Source organism: Mauremys mutica, chromosome 10, assembly GCF_020497125.1.
Source record: "Mauremys mutica isolate MM-2020 ecotype Southern chromosome 10, ASM2049712v1, whole genome shotgun sequence".
Taxonomy (NCBI): Eukaryota; Metazoa; Chordata; order Testudines; family Geoemydidae; genus Mauremys; species Mauremys mutica.
The window spans coordinates 1666820-1682997 of NC_059081.1; the positions used below are offsets into that span (position 1 = coordinate 1666820).

The 16178-nt window shown below is 65.3% G+C and overlaps 2 protein-coding genes across 7 annotated transcripts in view; one reads left to right on the top strand and one right to left on the bottom strand.

Annotated features, from left to right (window-relative positions):
• Positions 1 to 2559, top strand: part of GLB1L (galactosidase beta 1 like) — an 18939-nt gene extending 16380 nt beyond the window's left edge. For 3 of the 4 annotated variants that reach the window (XM_045032423.1, XM_045032425.1, XM_045032426.1), the window contains 6 exons: positions 162 to 236; positions 316 to 405; positions 577 to 690; positions 1069 to 1200; positions 1455 to 1670; positions 1782 to 2559. In XM_045032423.1, the coding sequence (XP_044888358.1) occupies positions 162 to 236; positions 316 to 405; positions 577 to 690; positions 1069 to 1200; positions 1455 to 1670; positions 1782 to 2009 (855 nt within the window). In that variant the 3' untranslated portion in view covers positions 2010 to 2559. The remainder of the gene's footprint in view (positions 1 to 161; positions 237 to 315; positions 406 to 576; positions 691 to 1068; positions 1201 to 1454; positions 1671 to 1781) is intronic. The other variant, XM_045032424.1, reaches the window with a different exon arrangement.
• Positions 2390 to 16093, bottom strand: ANKZF1 (ankyrin repeat and zinc finger peptidyl tRNA hydrolase 1). Of its 3 annotated transcripts, XM_045032421.1 has the most exons (17): positions 16018 to 16059; positions 14868 to 15006; positions 13966 to 14108; positions 13392 to 13501; positions 12568 to 12670; positions 10541 to 10743; positions 9916 to 10031; positions 9284 to 9437; positions 7731 to 7953; positions 7310 to 7411; positions 6911 to 7051; positions 6687 to 6818; positions 5460 to 5784; positions 4857 to 4968; positions 4390 to 4557; positions 4184 to 4254; positions 2390 to 3593 (listed from the first exon to the last, which is right to left on the bottom strand). In XM_045032421.1, the coding sequence occupies exons 3-17, from the start codon at positions 14090 to 14092 to the stop codon at positions 3473 to 3475; spliced, it is 2208 nt and encodes a 735-aa protein (XP_044888356.1). In that variant the 5' UTR covers positions 14093 to 14108; positions 14868 to 15006; positions 16018 to 16059; the 3' UTR covers positions 2390 to 3472. The 3 variants fall into 3 exon arrangements, with proteins under 3 accessions (XP_044888356.1, XP_044888354.1, XP_044888355.1); XM_045032419.1 differs by lacking the exon at positions 14868 to 15006 and having other exon boundaries at positions 16018 to 16093; XM_045032420.1 differs by lacking the exons at positions 14868 to 15006; positions 16018 to 16059 and adding an exon at positions 13646 to 13698 and having other exon boundaries at positions 13966 to 14107.
• Between the last annotated feature and the right edge of the window lie 85 nt (positions 16094 to 16178).

Here is a 16178-nt window from a genome sequence, read left to right on the forward strand (position 1 = left end):
GCGAGGGAGGGGGCGCCCCCGGCAGGTGCCCTGGGCTGATGACTGAGCCCCAAGAGCTGGGGTGTCAGGCACGGCTCTGGGCCCCTGCCCCCCTTCCATGGCATCGGGGGGGGGTGGCCCTGACCCAGCCTGGCTGGCTCCTAACGGGGTTTGCTGTTCAGTTCCAGCCCCTGCCTGAGGGTCCGATGCCGCCCGCCACCCCCAAGTACGCCTACGGCCCCGTGCCCCTGCGGAAGGTGAGTGGCTGCCCTGGGAGCTGCCCCCCCACGCAGCCCAGGAGGCCCCCACCCACCCTGCCCCTCTCCTCTCTTGCAGCAGGGCGAGGTTCTGGAGCTGCTGGACGTGCTGTGCCCTGGCGGGCCCATCCGGAGCCGGTTCCCCCTCACCTTCGAGGCCGTGAAGCAGGTGAGGGGGCGGGGGTGGGCCCAGGCGCCAGGCTCCTCGCCTCTGCCAAGGCTTTACCTGGGAAGGCAGGAGCTGGGCCTGCTGCAGGTGGGAGGCCCTGGAGAGGGTTTCCCACGGGCAGCTCCTCGGCCCCCTGCTCCCATGGCGCTCTCACCCTCCAATCTGCTGCAGGCTCACGGCTTCGTCCTGTACCGGACGCGCCTGCCCCGGGACGTCTGGGATCCGGCCCCTCTGAGCGCCCCTCCCACCAGCGTCTGCGACCGCGCCTACGTGCTGCTCAACGGGGTGCGTCCCGTCCTGCTCTGGGCCCCGTGGGGCAATGCCCAGCCCCTCTGTGCTGCAGGGGGCTTAGTGCCTGTGGGGCGGGGGGTGGCAGTGCTGGAGCCAGCCTGGGGTGGGGGCCGTGCCACCCTCGCAGGGGTCCCTGCTTCTTGGCGCCCGGTGCCTGTTGGCCTTTGCCCTGGTCCCATCTCCGCTATGGGGCGGATCTGTCGGGGGCGTTCACCCCACGGGGTATCCAAATGGGAGGGAGCCCTGGGAGCTGGTTCCGCCGGCCCCCTGCTGGGGAGAGTCCGTCTGGTTGTGCCGGGGGGGACAGACCGAGGGGGCTCTGGGGAGGGGAGGCCGGAGCTGACCCGATTCCCCACCCCTGCCTGGCGCCAGGAGTACCAGGGGAGGCTGGAGCGCGACGGGCAGACGACACTGAACCTCACGGGCCAGGCTGGCGCCAGGCTGGACCTGCTGGTGGAGAACATGGGCAGGATCAACTTTGGTGTGAACGGCAGCGACTTCAAGGTGCGGGGCGGGCGCGGGCGCCCCCTGGGCCGGGCATCCTCAGAGCAGAGCTAGGGAGGGGCTGGGGCAGCAGCTGGTGGCGCCAGGCGCGGAGCAGGGCTGGGCAGCTCCCAGGTGGGAGGCCCCTCCGGGCATGGCCAGGGAGCGGGGTTCACCCTGTGCGGGGAGCAGTGGGCATGGGGCAGCCGAGGGGGGCAAACCCCCAGGCAGGGCCCTCAGCTCCCTCCCCTCCGGCTCCTGTCCCGCGTCCGCAGGGCCTGCTCCAGAATCTCTCCCTGGACTCGGCTCTGCTCAGCGACTGGCTGATTTACCCCCTGGACGTGGACTCGGCCGTGACACGGGGCTGGCCCCTGCCCACCCCCCAGGCTGAGGGGAGCAGGGCCGGGCTGGGGCCAGCGCTCTACACGGGGGCCTTCCCGACCCCTGGCCTCGCCTGGGACACCTTCGTGAAGTTCCCCGGCTGGAGCAAGGTACGGCGGGGGGCCGGCTGGGGGCAGTTCTCCCACTGCCGGGGGGGTGTGTGGGGCGGGGGCAGGAGGGCAGCGCACCAGGCTGAGGATGCCCCCTCTCTGCCCCTCCAGGGCCAGCTCTGGATAAACGGCTTCAACGTGGGCCGGTACTGGCCGGCGCGGGGCCCCCAGCAGACGCTCTTCGTGCCCGGCTCGCTGCTGAGCGCCTCGGCCCCCAACAACATCACCCTGCTGGAGCTGGAGGGGGCCCCCCCCAGGCCCCTCGTGCTGTTCCTGGACCGGCCCCTGCTCAACCAGACCGTCAGCGCCCAGGCTGGGACTGAGCCGCGGCCTCCCTAACACCCCCCCCAGTGCCTCCTGGGCCCCCCAGAGACGGCTGCAGCTCAGGTGCCTTTGGACATCCTCCCCTGGCGGTGCCCAAATCCCCTGGCTGCACCGGGTGGGGGGAGTCCTGCCAGCTGAGCAGAGCCCAGGGGCTGCGGGCTGCCCCCACCCTCACTCCCAGGGCCCCTCGCAGCCAGAGGAGCTGGACAGCCTGGCTCCCGGTGACGCAGCTGGTACTGGCTGGGGCAGGGCTGCCCAGAACGGCATCACGGGCCCCCCGGGCCGGGCCGGCCCCCAGCGGCAGAGCCCGCGTGGAGCCCCTGGGGACGGGCAGGGACCAGTCCCAGCTGCCTGCAGCAGGCCGAGCCGAGGCCCCGCCAAAGGGAGACACGGTGTTCGCTGCCGGCAGCTTGCCCTTTATTGCCAGGTTCGGGGTGCGTTGCGGCCGTGTGCCGGGGGCAGAGGCAGCACGGCCGGGGAGCCGGTTTCCTGCCTGCCGGCTTGTGCCCCCCAGGCTGGGCACCAGGGGTTACATTTTATTACCCATTAAAAATCTTGTGCCTTCCCTGCCCTGTCTGGCGTGTTCTGTCACCCTGGCGTCGCGCCCGCCCCAGCGTGGGTCACAGCAAACCTAAGGGCCGTGAACAGCTCTGACCGACCATGGGGGGCCCGGGGGGGGGGGGCTGAGCTGCCCTGAGCCAGAGCCTGGGGTCAGAGCCCTGGGGAGCACACGAGGGCCACTGGGGGGCTTGCTCGGGGTACTGCACCCTGGGGAAGAACCGGGCACCCATCTGCAGCATGGCCCCAGCATGCAGGGGGTGATGGGGGGGCTATATCACCTCCCCCCCTTCCCCGGGCAGAGGCAGGCTGGGCTGAGCTGCGGGCAGCGGCCCGAGTCAGTCCCTTCAGCTACGCCCGGCCCGGAGCGGGGAGGGGGCCAGCGCACCCCCTGGCTAAAGGGGAGGGTTAACGGGTGCCAGGCAGGGCCCGTGGTGCTGCAGCGAGCTCCCACCTGAGGCAATGAGCTGCTGCCCATGGGGGGCGCTGTTCTGAGCCCAGCTGCCCGTCCCTAACCACCCACTCCCTGGCTTGTGGGCCCCACCGGTGCCTGGCCCCAGGAGCCGGAGCCGGAGCCCCTCAGGCATTTGCACAGCACCAGTGTTGTGCCCACAGGGCACGGCTGCCTGGTCCCTCCCCCAGCTGCAGCCTGCTCCCCCTGCCCCAAAACAGGGCCCTACCCCATGTGTGACTGACACTCCTGCCCCAGGGGTGGTGCTCATCCCCCCACCCAACCCCCCTGGGCTCGGATCCCCTGCCCCTCCAGGCAGAGGCAGGGGGCTGCCCCCCGGTCTGGGAAGGAGGCTCAGCCCCCCCGGGAGTGCCCAGCGCCTCCCCCCCAGCAGGCAGGAGGCGACTGTCCGTTTCCACCTAAGCCCCCTTGTGCGTGGCAGCCCCCTGCCTTCCCGGCGGCGCGGGCGCTAGGGGGGGCCGGCGCGGCCCCGGCGGTGAGTCTGCAGGCAGGCCGTGGAGCAGAAGGAGAAGTCGAGGTAGTGGAAGGGGATCCGGCCCAGCAGGGACTCGCCGCACTGCCAGCAGCGCCTGCACAAACCAGAAGGTGCAGCGTGGGCAGGGCCCTGCCAGCAACTGGAGAGGGGAGCTGGCAGCCCCCCCGGGGAACGGTGCCTGCCCCGTAGCTCCCCAGCCCCCCCGGTGCCCACCCAGTATCTCCTCCACCCCACTGCCCGCCCCATAGCTCCTCCCCCTTGGTACCTCCCCAGCCCCCCCCCGGTGCCCACCCAGTATCTCCTCCCCCTGATACCTGCCCCATAGCTCCTCCCCCTTGGTACCTCCCCCGCCCCCCCCCCCGGTGCCCACCCAGTATCTCCTCCCCTGGTACCTGCCCCATAGCTCCTCCCCCCGGTACCTCCCCAGCCCCCCCAGTGCCTGCCCTGTAGCTCCTCCCCCAGCTACCTCCCCAGCCCCCCCCCCCGGTGCCCGCCCTGTATCTCCTCCCCCTTGGTACCTCCCCAGCCCCCCCCCGGTGCCCACCCATAATCTCCTCCCCCCGGTACCCACCCCGTAGCTCCTCCCCCAGGTACCTCCCCAGCCCCCCTGGTGCCCGCCCTGTAGCTCCTCCCCCCGGTACCACCCCCCCCCCCAAGCAGGTTCAGTGCCCAGGGCCCCCTTACCTGGTGTTGGCGAGAGCCGCGCCCGTGTCCGGCAGCTGGGCAGCCAGTCTCCGCTCGGCAGCGAGGGCCCTCTGAGGAGCAGAGAGCCGGAGCCTCAGTGAGTGGGGTGAGCCCTGCCCCCCCCCCCTCGGGGCCCTGGCTGGGTCTGAGCTGGGGCAGGGTGCCCCCCATGCGGGGACGGGGAGTCTGGGCGCCCCAGGCCTCACCTTCTCTCGGTCTGGCAGGGCCGCAAAGCGCCGCTTCTCCTCCTGCTCCTGCGCCAGCCGCTGCTGCTGCCCCCTCAGCTCCTGCGCCCGCTGCTTCCGCTGCGCTTTCTGTGCCCGCTGCTTCTCCAGCCGCCTGGCCTCCATCTCCGCCGTCAGGGGCCCGGGCACCTGGGGCAGGACGGGCTCTGTCACCTCGGGCGGGGGAGGTCCTGACAGCCCCTCCCTGTCTCTGCTAACAGCCCCCACAGCCGGCTTGCGCCAGACAGGGGCTGGGTTCCTCGCACTGCTCCCTCCCCCCAACTCAGAGCGGGGCAGGTGCAGCCGAGGGGCAGGGCCCCCGAGTGGGTGAGTGTTGCTCCCCAGGGAGGGCTCAGGCACCCCGGGGTGGGGGGATTTGAGCTCCCCCCAGCTGCCCTAAGGTGCCAGGGAGGGATCTCAGGGCTGGAAGGGCAGCGGGAGGCACCCACCTTGGCCCGCCCGTAGTCGTACTTGGCTGGGTGATCCACCATGAACTTGCGGAAGACGTTGCGTGTCGACTTGTCGGCAGAGACACAATACGGGGGCCGCTCCTGCCAATCCCTGGGAGCCAAGCGGAGAGCGGCTCAGGGCCGGGACAGGCCAGGGCTTGCTGCTTCCCTTTGGCAGGCGGCCCCCCCACCCCGCAGGACAGGCAGCCCCACGAGCCGCTGAGTCCTGGGGAGAGCTGGGAAGGGGACCCCGCCCCACCCAGCTCCCGGCCCAGCCCCCCCGCCCAGCTCGCTAGAGGCCCTGGGGCAGGGGAGGGCTAGCTCAGTGGGTTGAGCATTGGCCTGCTAAACCCAGGGCTGTGAGCGCAATCCTCGAGGGGGCACTGGGGCCCAATCTGGCAGGGACAGTCCTTGGCCCTGCTGTGAAGGCAGGGGCGGGACGCGATGACCTCTCAGGGTCCCGGCCAGCGCTGAGATTGGCATAGCTCCGTAGATGTATTTTTGAAACAGGCTGCAGGCAGAGGGCAGCTTCCCGCCGGCCCCAGGCCCACCGGCAGGGCCAGGGAGCGCCCCCCGGCCAGCCTTAGGGGTGGGTGACTGTACCTGAGCGCAGGGTCGGCGCCAGCCTCCAGCAGCAGTCGCACAGCCACCCCCTTCCCTGCCGCAGCCGCCACGTGCAGCAGGGTGAAGCCGGTCCCAGCGATGGGCTCGCTGAGCAGCGAGAGGAGCCCCGGGGCTGCGCGGTTGGGCTCCGAGCCCTCACTCTGCACCCTGCCAGGGTGGCCTTGGGGCTGCCCCACGGCACCATCCTCGCTGCCTGCCGGGGGTGCCCCACTCTCTGCCACACCCAGGAGGCGCCGCAGCGTCCCCACGTCCCCCGTCTTGCAGGCCGTGAACAGGGCGTCACGGAGCTGGCCCAGGAGCGTTTCTGGCAGGAAAGGACAGATGAGATCAGAGCCAGCCCCAGGGCCCCCCCAGCCCGAGCAGCACAGGGCCTGCACCTCTGGCACTGCCTGAGCCGGCTCCTCCCCGACCCCAAAGCCAGGAATCCCCCCAGGGAACAACCTGCTCAGGGACCCGCAGAGTCAGACCCGCGTGGCACACACCAGAGTGCCCCCCTCCCGTCACCCTGGGTGTGGCTAAAGGGTGGTCCAGGATGGCACCAGGCCGGCTGCGAAGCCAGTGAGAGACGCTGTGGTTAACGACCCGCAGGGTTAGCGAGGGGCACCAACTTCTCATTGGTCCGGCCACTGGCTCTGCCTGTGCCTGTCTGGGCGGGGCTCTCCCCCAGGGGGTGACACACCGCGATCACCACCGCTCCATAAGGGATGCAGACAGCGCTCCCTACAGGTCTCAGTGCAAGGGAGCGTCAATCCTTTCCGGAGCTCTTCTCTGCACCTCTCCAGTTTTTCCACGTCCTACTTAAAATGTGGACCCCCAGAACTGGACGCAGGACCCCAAGGTCGGTCTCCCCAGGGCCGTGTACAGAGGTCAAATCCCCTCTACCCTGTTCACCCCCCAAGGCTCACGTTAGCCCTTCGCTCAGCCCTTTACCACTGACCCCCCCAGTCCTTTCCAGAGGCCCAGCTGCCAGGCTCCAGCCCCCCGTGGCCGGCAGCCCTTGCTCCCAGGGGTGGTATCACGCGCAGACTGGGCGAGCCGGATCGCTCTGTACGGTCACTGATCTGCCTCTTTGGCTCCCCAGCCCCCGCTCGCACCCAGCAGCGCATGGCAGGGGGGAGCTGGGGGAGGAGCAGCCTGTGCCCACGTAACCCCAACGTGGCACACGCGGGCAGGGCAGAGGCAGCAGCACGGCCCGGCCTGACTTACCTCCTTTCCCCCAGGGAGCAGGCTCGGCCCCAGGCCCTTCCTGAGGGTCTGTCACCGTCTCTGCTGCTGGCTGGGGTGCTGAGCCCTCGGGCTCCTCCTGGCCTCCTGGCCCCTGGGCGCGGGCCCCTGCTCCTGGAAGAACCGGGAGAGGGATAGAAACCGGGTCCCACCTGCTCACACTGCCGCCCCCACCCCAAAGGACACCCCGTTAGCCCCGTTCTCACCTCTCCCCACTGTGTCTTTCCTCCTCCTCCTCTTGCGGCTTCGCTTAGGCGTCACCTCAAACTCCCGGAGCTGCAGGGTGCTCAGCGTCACCTCCACCGTCTCCAGCTCCCCAGCCTGGCTCTCCTCCTCCTCCGACGGGGCTTTGGGGGAGACAGGTGGGACTGGGGCTGCTGGGCTCTGCCAGAGGCCCCACCCCTTCTCCACAGGGGAGTCGAGGACAGGGCCCGCTGGGGATGACTGTGCCCGGACCACAGCTGTCCACGACTGCCCCCACCCCCACCCCGTGCCCTGCGGCAGCTGCTGCCACACAGGGTCCGGTGCTGGGCACCCTCCCCCATCCAGGAAACCCCCATGAGGGTGGGGGGGCGAGTCAGCCGGTGCCCTTCCCCCTCACTCACTGCTGGCGTCACCCTGCTGGGGCTCTTCCACCCGCACACACGGCACTTTCCTCCAGCCCTTCCGGGGGGAGCCAGCGAGATCTGCCACCGCTGTGTCCTTCCCTGCGAGACAGGAGCCTTGGGTCTGCGAGCCGCCAGCTGGGCCCCGCAGAGACCACCCCCAGACAGAGCTGAGAGCCACCCCACCCCCTTCCATAGCACATGGGGCGTGGCAGGTGCTGCAGACAGAGGGGGGGGGGAACCCACTGCCCCCCACCTAGGAGAATTCCTCCGAAGTAGGCAGCTTGGCACTGCCACCCCGGCCTGGGCAGTCTAGAAGCCACGCAAGCCTGGCCTGGTGGCCAGGGGAACAGGCCATGGGGAAGCAGACCGCTCACACCTCACCCCCCCAGCACCAGTGTCCCCACGCCCCAGTTCTCACCATACACCTGCAGGGTGGCCAGGGCCGCGTGCACCCGCAGCACCTCCCTGAAGGTGGCTCTGCGGGTGCTGAAGGGGATGTTGCAGAGGCGGGGGTCGTCCTTGTGCAGAGGGGGGTTCCTGCCACTGAAGAGCAGTGCCCGGTTGGCACGGGGGGCACGCAGGAAGATGCGCTGGGCTCCCTGCAGAAGCTGTGCCCAGCTGGCCAGTAGGTCCTGGATGTCCTGGGGGTGGAAGGGGAGAGATCACCGCTAGCTCCCAGGCCCACCTGCCAGCCCTCCTCTGCACTGGGGCAGGGCCAAGCACAGCCAAGCCTGTGCAGCTGTGGGGTGCTGGGGCCGTGGGGCCGGGGACTCAGGCGTACAGCTTAGGGGTTCTGACATTATCAAGGCATCAGTATGGTGGTCGCTGCATCGTGGAATACCAGGGTGTTGATCCCCCCCCCCCCCCACGTGCTGCCCCCCGGCCTAGGGACAATGGGGACGACGGCTCTGATGCCTGATGGGTACGCGAAGGCGCCTGGCTGAAGCCAGGCGGGGGTTTTCTCCACAGCCGCTTTGGAGAGTGGGCACTTCCCAGAGGCAGAGGTGGCAAAGCAGGACTCCTGGGGAGAAGCTTTGGAGAGAGAGACCCAGGAAGACAGGGCAGCAGAGGCACAGGGACAGGCAGGTTTTGCAGCAGGGGGCCCAGTGCAGTGGTGGGACCACCCAAGGACTGCGAAAGCAACCTGGCCATGACGGGGAGAGGGCGCCGGCCTGGAAGTGAAGCCAGGCTCTGCAGCAGGAGGATGCTGGACCGCGAGGACCAGGGCCCTGCAGAGTGCGCTGCAGCAGGGAGATGGGAGAAGGGATTATCGGGTCGGTCTAGATCTCGTGCTGCGAAGTGAAGAGCAGTGGTGGGGTAGGATCCTGTGTGGGGTGCGTGGGGGTGACCCCAGAGCGCCCGGCCCGTGGAGATCTGCCAGGGGCGGAGTTTAAGCGATGGGGCCGTCGGAGGGGCCAGCAGCGGTCCCCGGGGGCTGGGCAGGGGCCCGTGAAGTCTCGGCTCTCGGGAGGGGGCGCTAGAGAGGGCTCTGTATTTCCACTGTGCGCTGGACACCCCAAGCCGGGTTCAGATGCCAGCGTTTGGACCCCTCACAGCAGTCTGGGGAGCTGGCCTGGGACTGGGGCGTGTTATCCCTAAATGCCTCTCTCAGGCACTGCCAGAGAGCCTGGGGAGGGAGCACCCTGGGGTAGGGGAGGGACCCCCAAGCACGGGGGTGCCTATCTCATGCCCCAGCCCCTAAGCAGAGGGACTGAAAACCAGGGTGGCATCCCAGTGGGGAGCGTGGCACTGTACCAGCCCCCCAGCCAGGCCCCACGTGCCCCCTCCCAGGCGCTCCAGCCATAGGACACCCCCTGGCCTGCCTCGACCCACGGAGCCAGCGGCAGCCAAGGCCTTGAGGGGCTGCTCACTGCCTAGGCACCCCCCTGCCCCCCAGAGGCTGCCCCAGAACTGCGGCGTGGCCAGCAGCGAGGGCCCAATCCTGAACTGGGCCCGTGCGCTTGCCCTCACCTTGAGCAGAGCCGCCTCGTTGTAGCGCCGCAGCGAGGCGCCGGCCGATTTGGGCATGGAGGCCTGGCCCTGGGCATCGCGCACTCCCTGCACCGTGCCCCGGCGGGCACGCACCGTGTACCGGTGGAAGGTCTTGTGATCCAGCACCTCAGGCCTGGGGGAGAGAAACCTCAGAGTGGGCCAGGGCAGCAGGACCGTGGGGGAACAGGGCCTAAGCCCCACTCGGTGAGGGCAGGCCTGGCCATGGGTCTGAGCTGGGGGTCAGGACTCCTGGGTTTTCTTCCCAGCTCTGGCACCGACTCAGCCGCTGCCCCTGCTTCCATACAGAAGGGAAATGAACACTCCTCTTCCAGCCAGAGCACACTGCCAGCTTCGGGGGACGGACCGGCACAAGAAAGGTATCCCAGGAGCTGCTGCTGCCACCCGGGGCCCGTGAAGCCTCTGGCAGTGCCACGAGAGACACCTTCTGGGCCACCCCCACAAGCAGACAGGGGGCAAGGGCCCATCTCACCACATCCCCTCTGATCCCCTCTGCCAGGGGCAGACACCCCCAAGCCACAGAGCGCTGCTTCCCACTCCAAGCAGCAGACCCTGCCCCAGCCCCATGCTCAGGGCCAGCCTGGGACACTCACCCCCTGAAGACGGCTCCTGCGAAGTGTCCACCGCCTGTCATCAGGATAACCCAACAGGCGCCTGCGCCCATGCTCTGCAGAGATGCCACCAGCTCTGCCTGCTGCTCACCGCCGCCCTGGCACAAGGAAACCCTCCTGTTAGCAGCCTGGCGGCACACCCCCTCCTTGGCCATCAGCTGCCTCCCCCTGTTGGAGCCATTAGCCAGGGGCTCTTGAGGCAGTGGGGGAAGGGGCGGTCTGGGGACTGACCCACGTGGCAGGGGCTGGGCAGGGAGCAGGGGTTGCCCCTGCCTGCTGGGGCCAGACAGGTGATCATGGCAGCAGCAGCTCATCAGGCACCAAGTAAAGCCTTGGTTCCGCCCGGATGAGCTGGGCCTGGGCCCGGGCCCCACCCCCTGCACCTGGGCAAGGACCCTCTGGCTCAGCCCGGATCCCGACAGAACTGGCGCTCGGCTCCCCTGCACACGCGTCCAGCTGCCCGCAGGATCACGGGGGCAAGGAGGGGTCGGGGTCCCAACCAAACTCCGCGTGCCGGCCCAACAGGGCTATCCCGGACCACGACCTGCTCCAGGACCTCCGGCAGGTCACCGGGGATGGGGCTCAGCACTGCCGGGCCATCACTTGCCTTCTTACTGCCCAGCACACAGCGGTAGGCGGAGAGCAGCTGGCCCTGGGAGTTGCGGAACAGGACCTTCGCTGAGCGGGTGCCTGGGCAGAGGCTCTGCTGGCTGCTCCCTGGGTCTGTGTGGTCTCGGGGAGGGAGCAGATCGGACTCGCTGCCTGAATCGGAGTCATCAGAATCGGACCCAGAGATGCTGGAGACGTCACCTGCAAACCGGGCAGGAGGGGGACAGGGGTGTCAGATGCTAAGGCGCCCGAGGAAGGCACGAGCCCTAAAACGAAGAGGAGGGAACAACTCCCAGTCCACTAGGATCACAGAGCCCACCTCCTCCACGTCCCAGCTGGAGACCTAGAGATCTCCCGAATGTCCACTGCCCCCTTTACTCCCCCCACAGCCTTCTAGGACACGTGCGATGGCCTCTCGCAGCCCAGCCGATGTGAACAGCGTGGAGACAGCCCATCTGGCGCTCCAGGGGTAGCGAGCCAGGCGGATGCTGTGGAGGGAGTGCGCCAGGTTATGGGGTGCAGCAGGATCCTGGGGTGGGGGAGGAGTGAGTGTTCGAGGTGGGAGGCATCTGCAGAACATACGATTCTCACTGAGGTACCCGCCCATGGCCTGGCCCCACTTGACAGGTCAGAGCCAGCCAGCTCCAGGGGGCAGAGGGGCTAGAACCAACCTCACCACAAGAGCGTAAGAGCAGCCAGACTGGGTCAGAGCAAGGGACCATCTAGCCCAGTATCTGCCGACAGTGGCCAGTGCCAGGTGCCCCAGAGCGAATGAACAGAACAGGGAATCAAGTGATCCATCCCATCCCCCATTCCCAGCTTCTGGCAAACAGAGACCAGGGACACCATCCCTGCCCAGCCTGGCTAATTGATGGACCTGTCCTCCAGGAACTTCTCTAGTTCTTTTTTGAACCCTGTTATAATCTTCGCCTTCACAACATCCCCTGGCAGGGAGTTCCACAGGTTGACTCTGTGTTGTGTGAAGAAGAACTTCCTTTTGTTTGTTTTAAACCTGCTGCCTCTTAATTTCATTTGGTGACCCCGAGTTCTTGTGTTACGAGGAGGAGTAAATAACACGTCCTTAGCTACTTTCTCCACACCAGTCACGATTTTGTAGCCTCTCTCATATCCCCCTTAGTCGTCTCTTTTCCAAGCTGAAAAGTCCCAGTTTTATTAATCTCTCCTCATACGGAAGCCGTTCCACACCCCTAATCATTGTTTTGCCCTTTTCTGAACCTTTTCCAATTCCAGTCTCTCTTTTTTGAGATGGGGCGACCACATCTACACGCAGTATTCAAGACGTGGGCGTCCCAGGGATTTATACAGAGGTAATCTAGGATAGGACAGGACAGGACCTGAACTCATCCCAGAGGAGCCTCCCACATGGGGCAGGAAAACAAAGGGACCTGGGAAGCAGGCAGCTGCTGGGGAGAAGGTAAGTGTGATTGGTGCTCGGAGCTTCTCCACCCGGTCAGGTGCCACCAGAGAGGCTTCCTGCTGCCTATGTCCCTGCTGAAGGGCTGCGGTGATGGGGTGAACCACACATCTGATGCCCCCGCCACACTGTCATCTCTCCATCCAAAGAAGGCATCCTCTTTGGGGAGAAAGAAGCAGTGAGTTTAGACCTCCAAGAGCTGCCTAGACAGGCCACCCCTAGGATCAGCTGCTAGTGGCACCAACAAGAATTGATCCTCCAGCAGGTAGAAAGGCCAGGAGTGGGCAAAACCCAGCAGGCAAGATAAAAACAGCCAGCTGCCTCCTCCAGTGGCCAGTTCTGGGTGAAGCTAGGACGGGGAGGAAGGGTTGCTCCAGCTGATCCCAAAAGCTGGTCTGGTCAGGGGCCTAACCTCAACCGCACCTTTGGATTGAGTCAGTGACAGGATTGTTTTATGTTGCAGAATTTACAGCACAGGTGACACCTGGAGTTGGATATCAACTGGTAATTAAAGGGTGCTTGCTTCGTGCGGCACTCCACCAGCTCAAGCGAGCCCATGACAGCAGCCCTTCCCGTCTGTCCCCGCTCACCCGCACAGGTCTTCTCCTCAAACTCCTCTGCCGCGAGTGCCCGGCGCCCCAGCAAACGCTGCTTCAGGTTAAAGCGGTGCCAGTCCAGGCGGTAATGCTCAGTCTGAGGAGGAAACGGAGTGAGAAGGGGCATCCCATACTGATGATCCCCCAGATCAGATGGATGGAAGTGCACCAACCCATGCCCTGGGACTGGACAGCGCAGAGGTCTCCTCAGCCAGATGCCAGCCTGCCAGAGACTTGGGAATCAGCAGAAGCTGCCTTGCTTTTCTGGCATGTCATGGTCACTGGTTAGCTAATGCCCTTACTGCCAAGTTCCCATCCTGCCCCCAGGGCTGCAGAGACGTGGCACCAGCTTTACAAGAGACGGTCTGACCCCCTGGGCCAGGGCTTTGCAGCGTGTGGAAGCTGGTAATGTGGCTACGCCAGAGCACCCAGACCCTGCCCAGCCGAGAGCTGCATCCGCAATTTACCAGGGGCCTGAGGAATGCACTTGATTGGCTTAAAATAGAATCAATTGCAGCCTCCCTCATCCTATGGGGGCGGTTGATGGAGGCTACACAGCCCAGCATGCAATACTCCACCTCGTGACAGGTGGGCAAGCCCAAAATGGAGCACTGCATCTCAGGACCAGTAGTCTCTGGGCTGCATCTCTGCGTATCCAGGCCACAACTACAGAGCTCCATGGTCCACATTTTGGCCAGTCACATACCCATTTCACAGCACCCTGCTTCCCCAGCTCCCTGCTCGCTCACAGGGCTGCCTGCTGGTGGCAACGGAAAACACACCACCCATCCTCCTCCACCCCTCAGGCTGCTGCCTACCTGCTCCTCCCTGCTGTCAAACACCCGGGAGCAGGATGAGCAGCACATCCGGTCCGATATCTCTGGGACCCCTCGGGCTCTCTCCTCCCCATCGGCCACCACTGGCTTCTCTGAAAGAGGGAGAGGAACTCAGGGAAGATATGCCACTTCCATTGGAGAGGGACAGAGGGCTATAGGACAGACAGATCACTCCAAAGTGTGGCTAGAACAAAGGGTGAAGAGTCAGTTTGACTGTTCCTGACTCTGCCACTCACTTGATGCATGGCCCTGGGCAAGTTACTTCACCTCTGTGCCTCAGTTTCTCCACCTGTAACACAGGGATGATACTGACCCACCAAACAGGATTAGTTTCAGCATGTGAAGTGTTTTGCGCTCCTCAGGCTGAAGGCTCTTGCCTGGGGCAAAGCAGCTCACAACCAGAGCCCATCCCCCCACCAAGCCCCAGAGAGTGGGATACCCCCTAGGGTTGGACTGCAGTGAAATCTCCCTACTGGACACTCTCCCGCCCTCCCCAGGAAGCCCCTTGGCTGGCCCTACTGCCCCTCTAGCCAGCTCACTGGCCTTTAGACACTACCTTGCGTTATGGCATTAGAGTCTGTGGATGGCAGGTCCTCTGAAGAGCAATTGACGAGGGAGAGGCCATGCAGGAAGGTGGGATCCTGGGCAGCCTCAAACACAGACCTGACCTCGAGGGGCTGCATTGCTTCCAGCAGGAGTCTGAAGAAGGAATGAGAGTGAGGTAGAGAGAGCCATCGACAGGCTCCTGTGACCCGGCAGGGGATGGGCAGCAGCAAAACTGCATTTGGCATCATGCCTTGGAGCACACAGCGGATGTGCAGATGGGCCATGGCCAGCCTGCTGCAGCACGGGCAGTTGTGCCGCCCCGTTAGCTGGGGGACACGGGGCAAAGAGCCGGCAGTGCTGCTCTTGGCGATGGAGGTCCCCCTCCAGGGCAGGGCCGCTGGCTTTGGAGCGAAAGGTCCCAAGTTCTAGCCCTGCAGCCATGTGACCAGCAAGCCTGCCATGGGCTGCACCACGGACACCAGGCACCAACCGCAGCGCGAGGCCAGCGCCCCACCGCAGACCTGCCAACTCTTGGGAGTCGGGATTTCTGAGTAAGAGAATGCTCACATGGCAGGATGTTTTTTTCCAGACAAACAGGAGTTACCGGGCCCTGAACAAAGGAATGTGGTTCCTCCACCAGGCAGCTAATTACAAGATACTTTCAGAGACAATGAGAATTCATTTACACCTCAGATACACAAAGCTGCCAAGCTAACAACAGACAGGAGCCTACACTCCAGGAGGGACAAGAAACTTCATCTGACATAGAAAGGGTGGGAGGGCAACCCACAAAAAAACAATTGAATCAACTGGGGGGAAACATGAGGAGTCCTTGTGGCACCTTAGAGACTAACAAATTTATTTGAGCATAAACTTTCGTGGCTAAAACCCACTTCATCAGCTGAATTTTACCTTGAAATCCTGCCAGCCACCCCGGGCGTGACCGGGGCTCCAGCTGTCAGCCCAGGTGGCTGCTCCCCTGCTAGCCTGCGAAGTGGGAGAGGGGACCTCACTGCAGTCCTCCCCCCAGGTCTGGGGAGGGTGAAGAACCCTAAGGAGCAGAGGTGAGCTGGGGGGCTGCAGTGAGGAGGGGGAGGGCTGATGGGTGGGAGGGCTGTACTGATGGGGGTTCTGGGCAGATGGAGTGAGTGCTGGGAGGGTGAACTGAGGGCAGTGAGAGGGAATGGGGGAGGGAGACTGAACTGAGGGGGGTTGAAGGGGGGGTTGGGTGGGGAGAGAACTGGGTGGGGCTGGGGGCAGGATAAAGTGCTGGGCAGGAGGCAGCAAACGTGGGGGTGAGAGCTCCTGCAGCCGGGTATCAGGGGGTAGCCGTGTTACTCTGTAGCCACAAAAACAAGGAGTCCGGTGGCCATATCCAGCCCACGTGGGGGAGCGGGCGACACGAATTGTCCCACACACGCAGCATGGGAACGGACGGGGGCCGAGACTGGCCAAAAACACACCATTCAATCTGGAAAAAGAACAGGAGTACTTGTGGCACCTTAAAGACTAACAAATTTATTGAAGCATGAGCTTTCGTGAGCTACAGCTCACTTCTTCGGATGTGAGAAGTGAAGAAGTGAGAAGTGAGCTGTAGCTCACGAAAGCTCATGCTTCAATAAATTTGTTAGTCTTTAAGGTGCCACAAGTACTCCTGTTCTTTTTGCGGATACAGACTAACACGGCTGCTACTCTGAAACCTGTCATTCAATCTGGGTTAAATTTCACGATTTGGGGGCCAATCTCTGGGTTTCTGAGGGTCTGACACACGATTCTCGATCTCCCGAAGGTGGCAGTGTGGTTAGAGGGGCCAGGGACGGCCCACGGGGACCATGTGCCCTGACTGCCCAGCAGAGCCTGGGGGATCCCACCCCTCCCCCATTGGCCAGCGCAGCCGGGGAATCCCCCCCCCATTGGCCAGGGGAACCAGTGGATCCCGCCCCCCATTGGCCAGGGGAGCCGGGGAATCCTGCCCCCTCCCCATTGGCCAGCAGTTTCCGACCATGCCCCCTACGGGGCCGCCGGGGCGCTGAGAGCTCCAGGCCGCGGGGGCGGCGCTCACCTGTCCCGGGGGGCAGCGAAGACGGTAGCGCCTCACCCGGAAGCCAACGACAAACGCACCGTACGTCACATCCGCCCCACTACGGAGCGCCGTGGAGGATAACTCTGTAGCCCCGCCCCCACCGCCTCCCCCCACCCTCGGATTGGCCCCCGCGGCGCCGC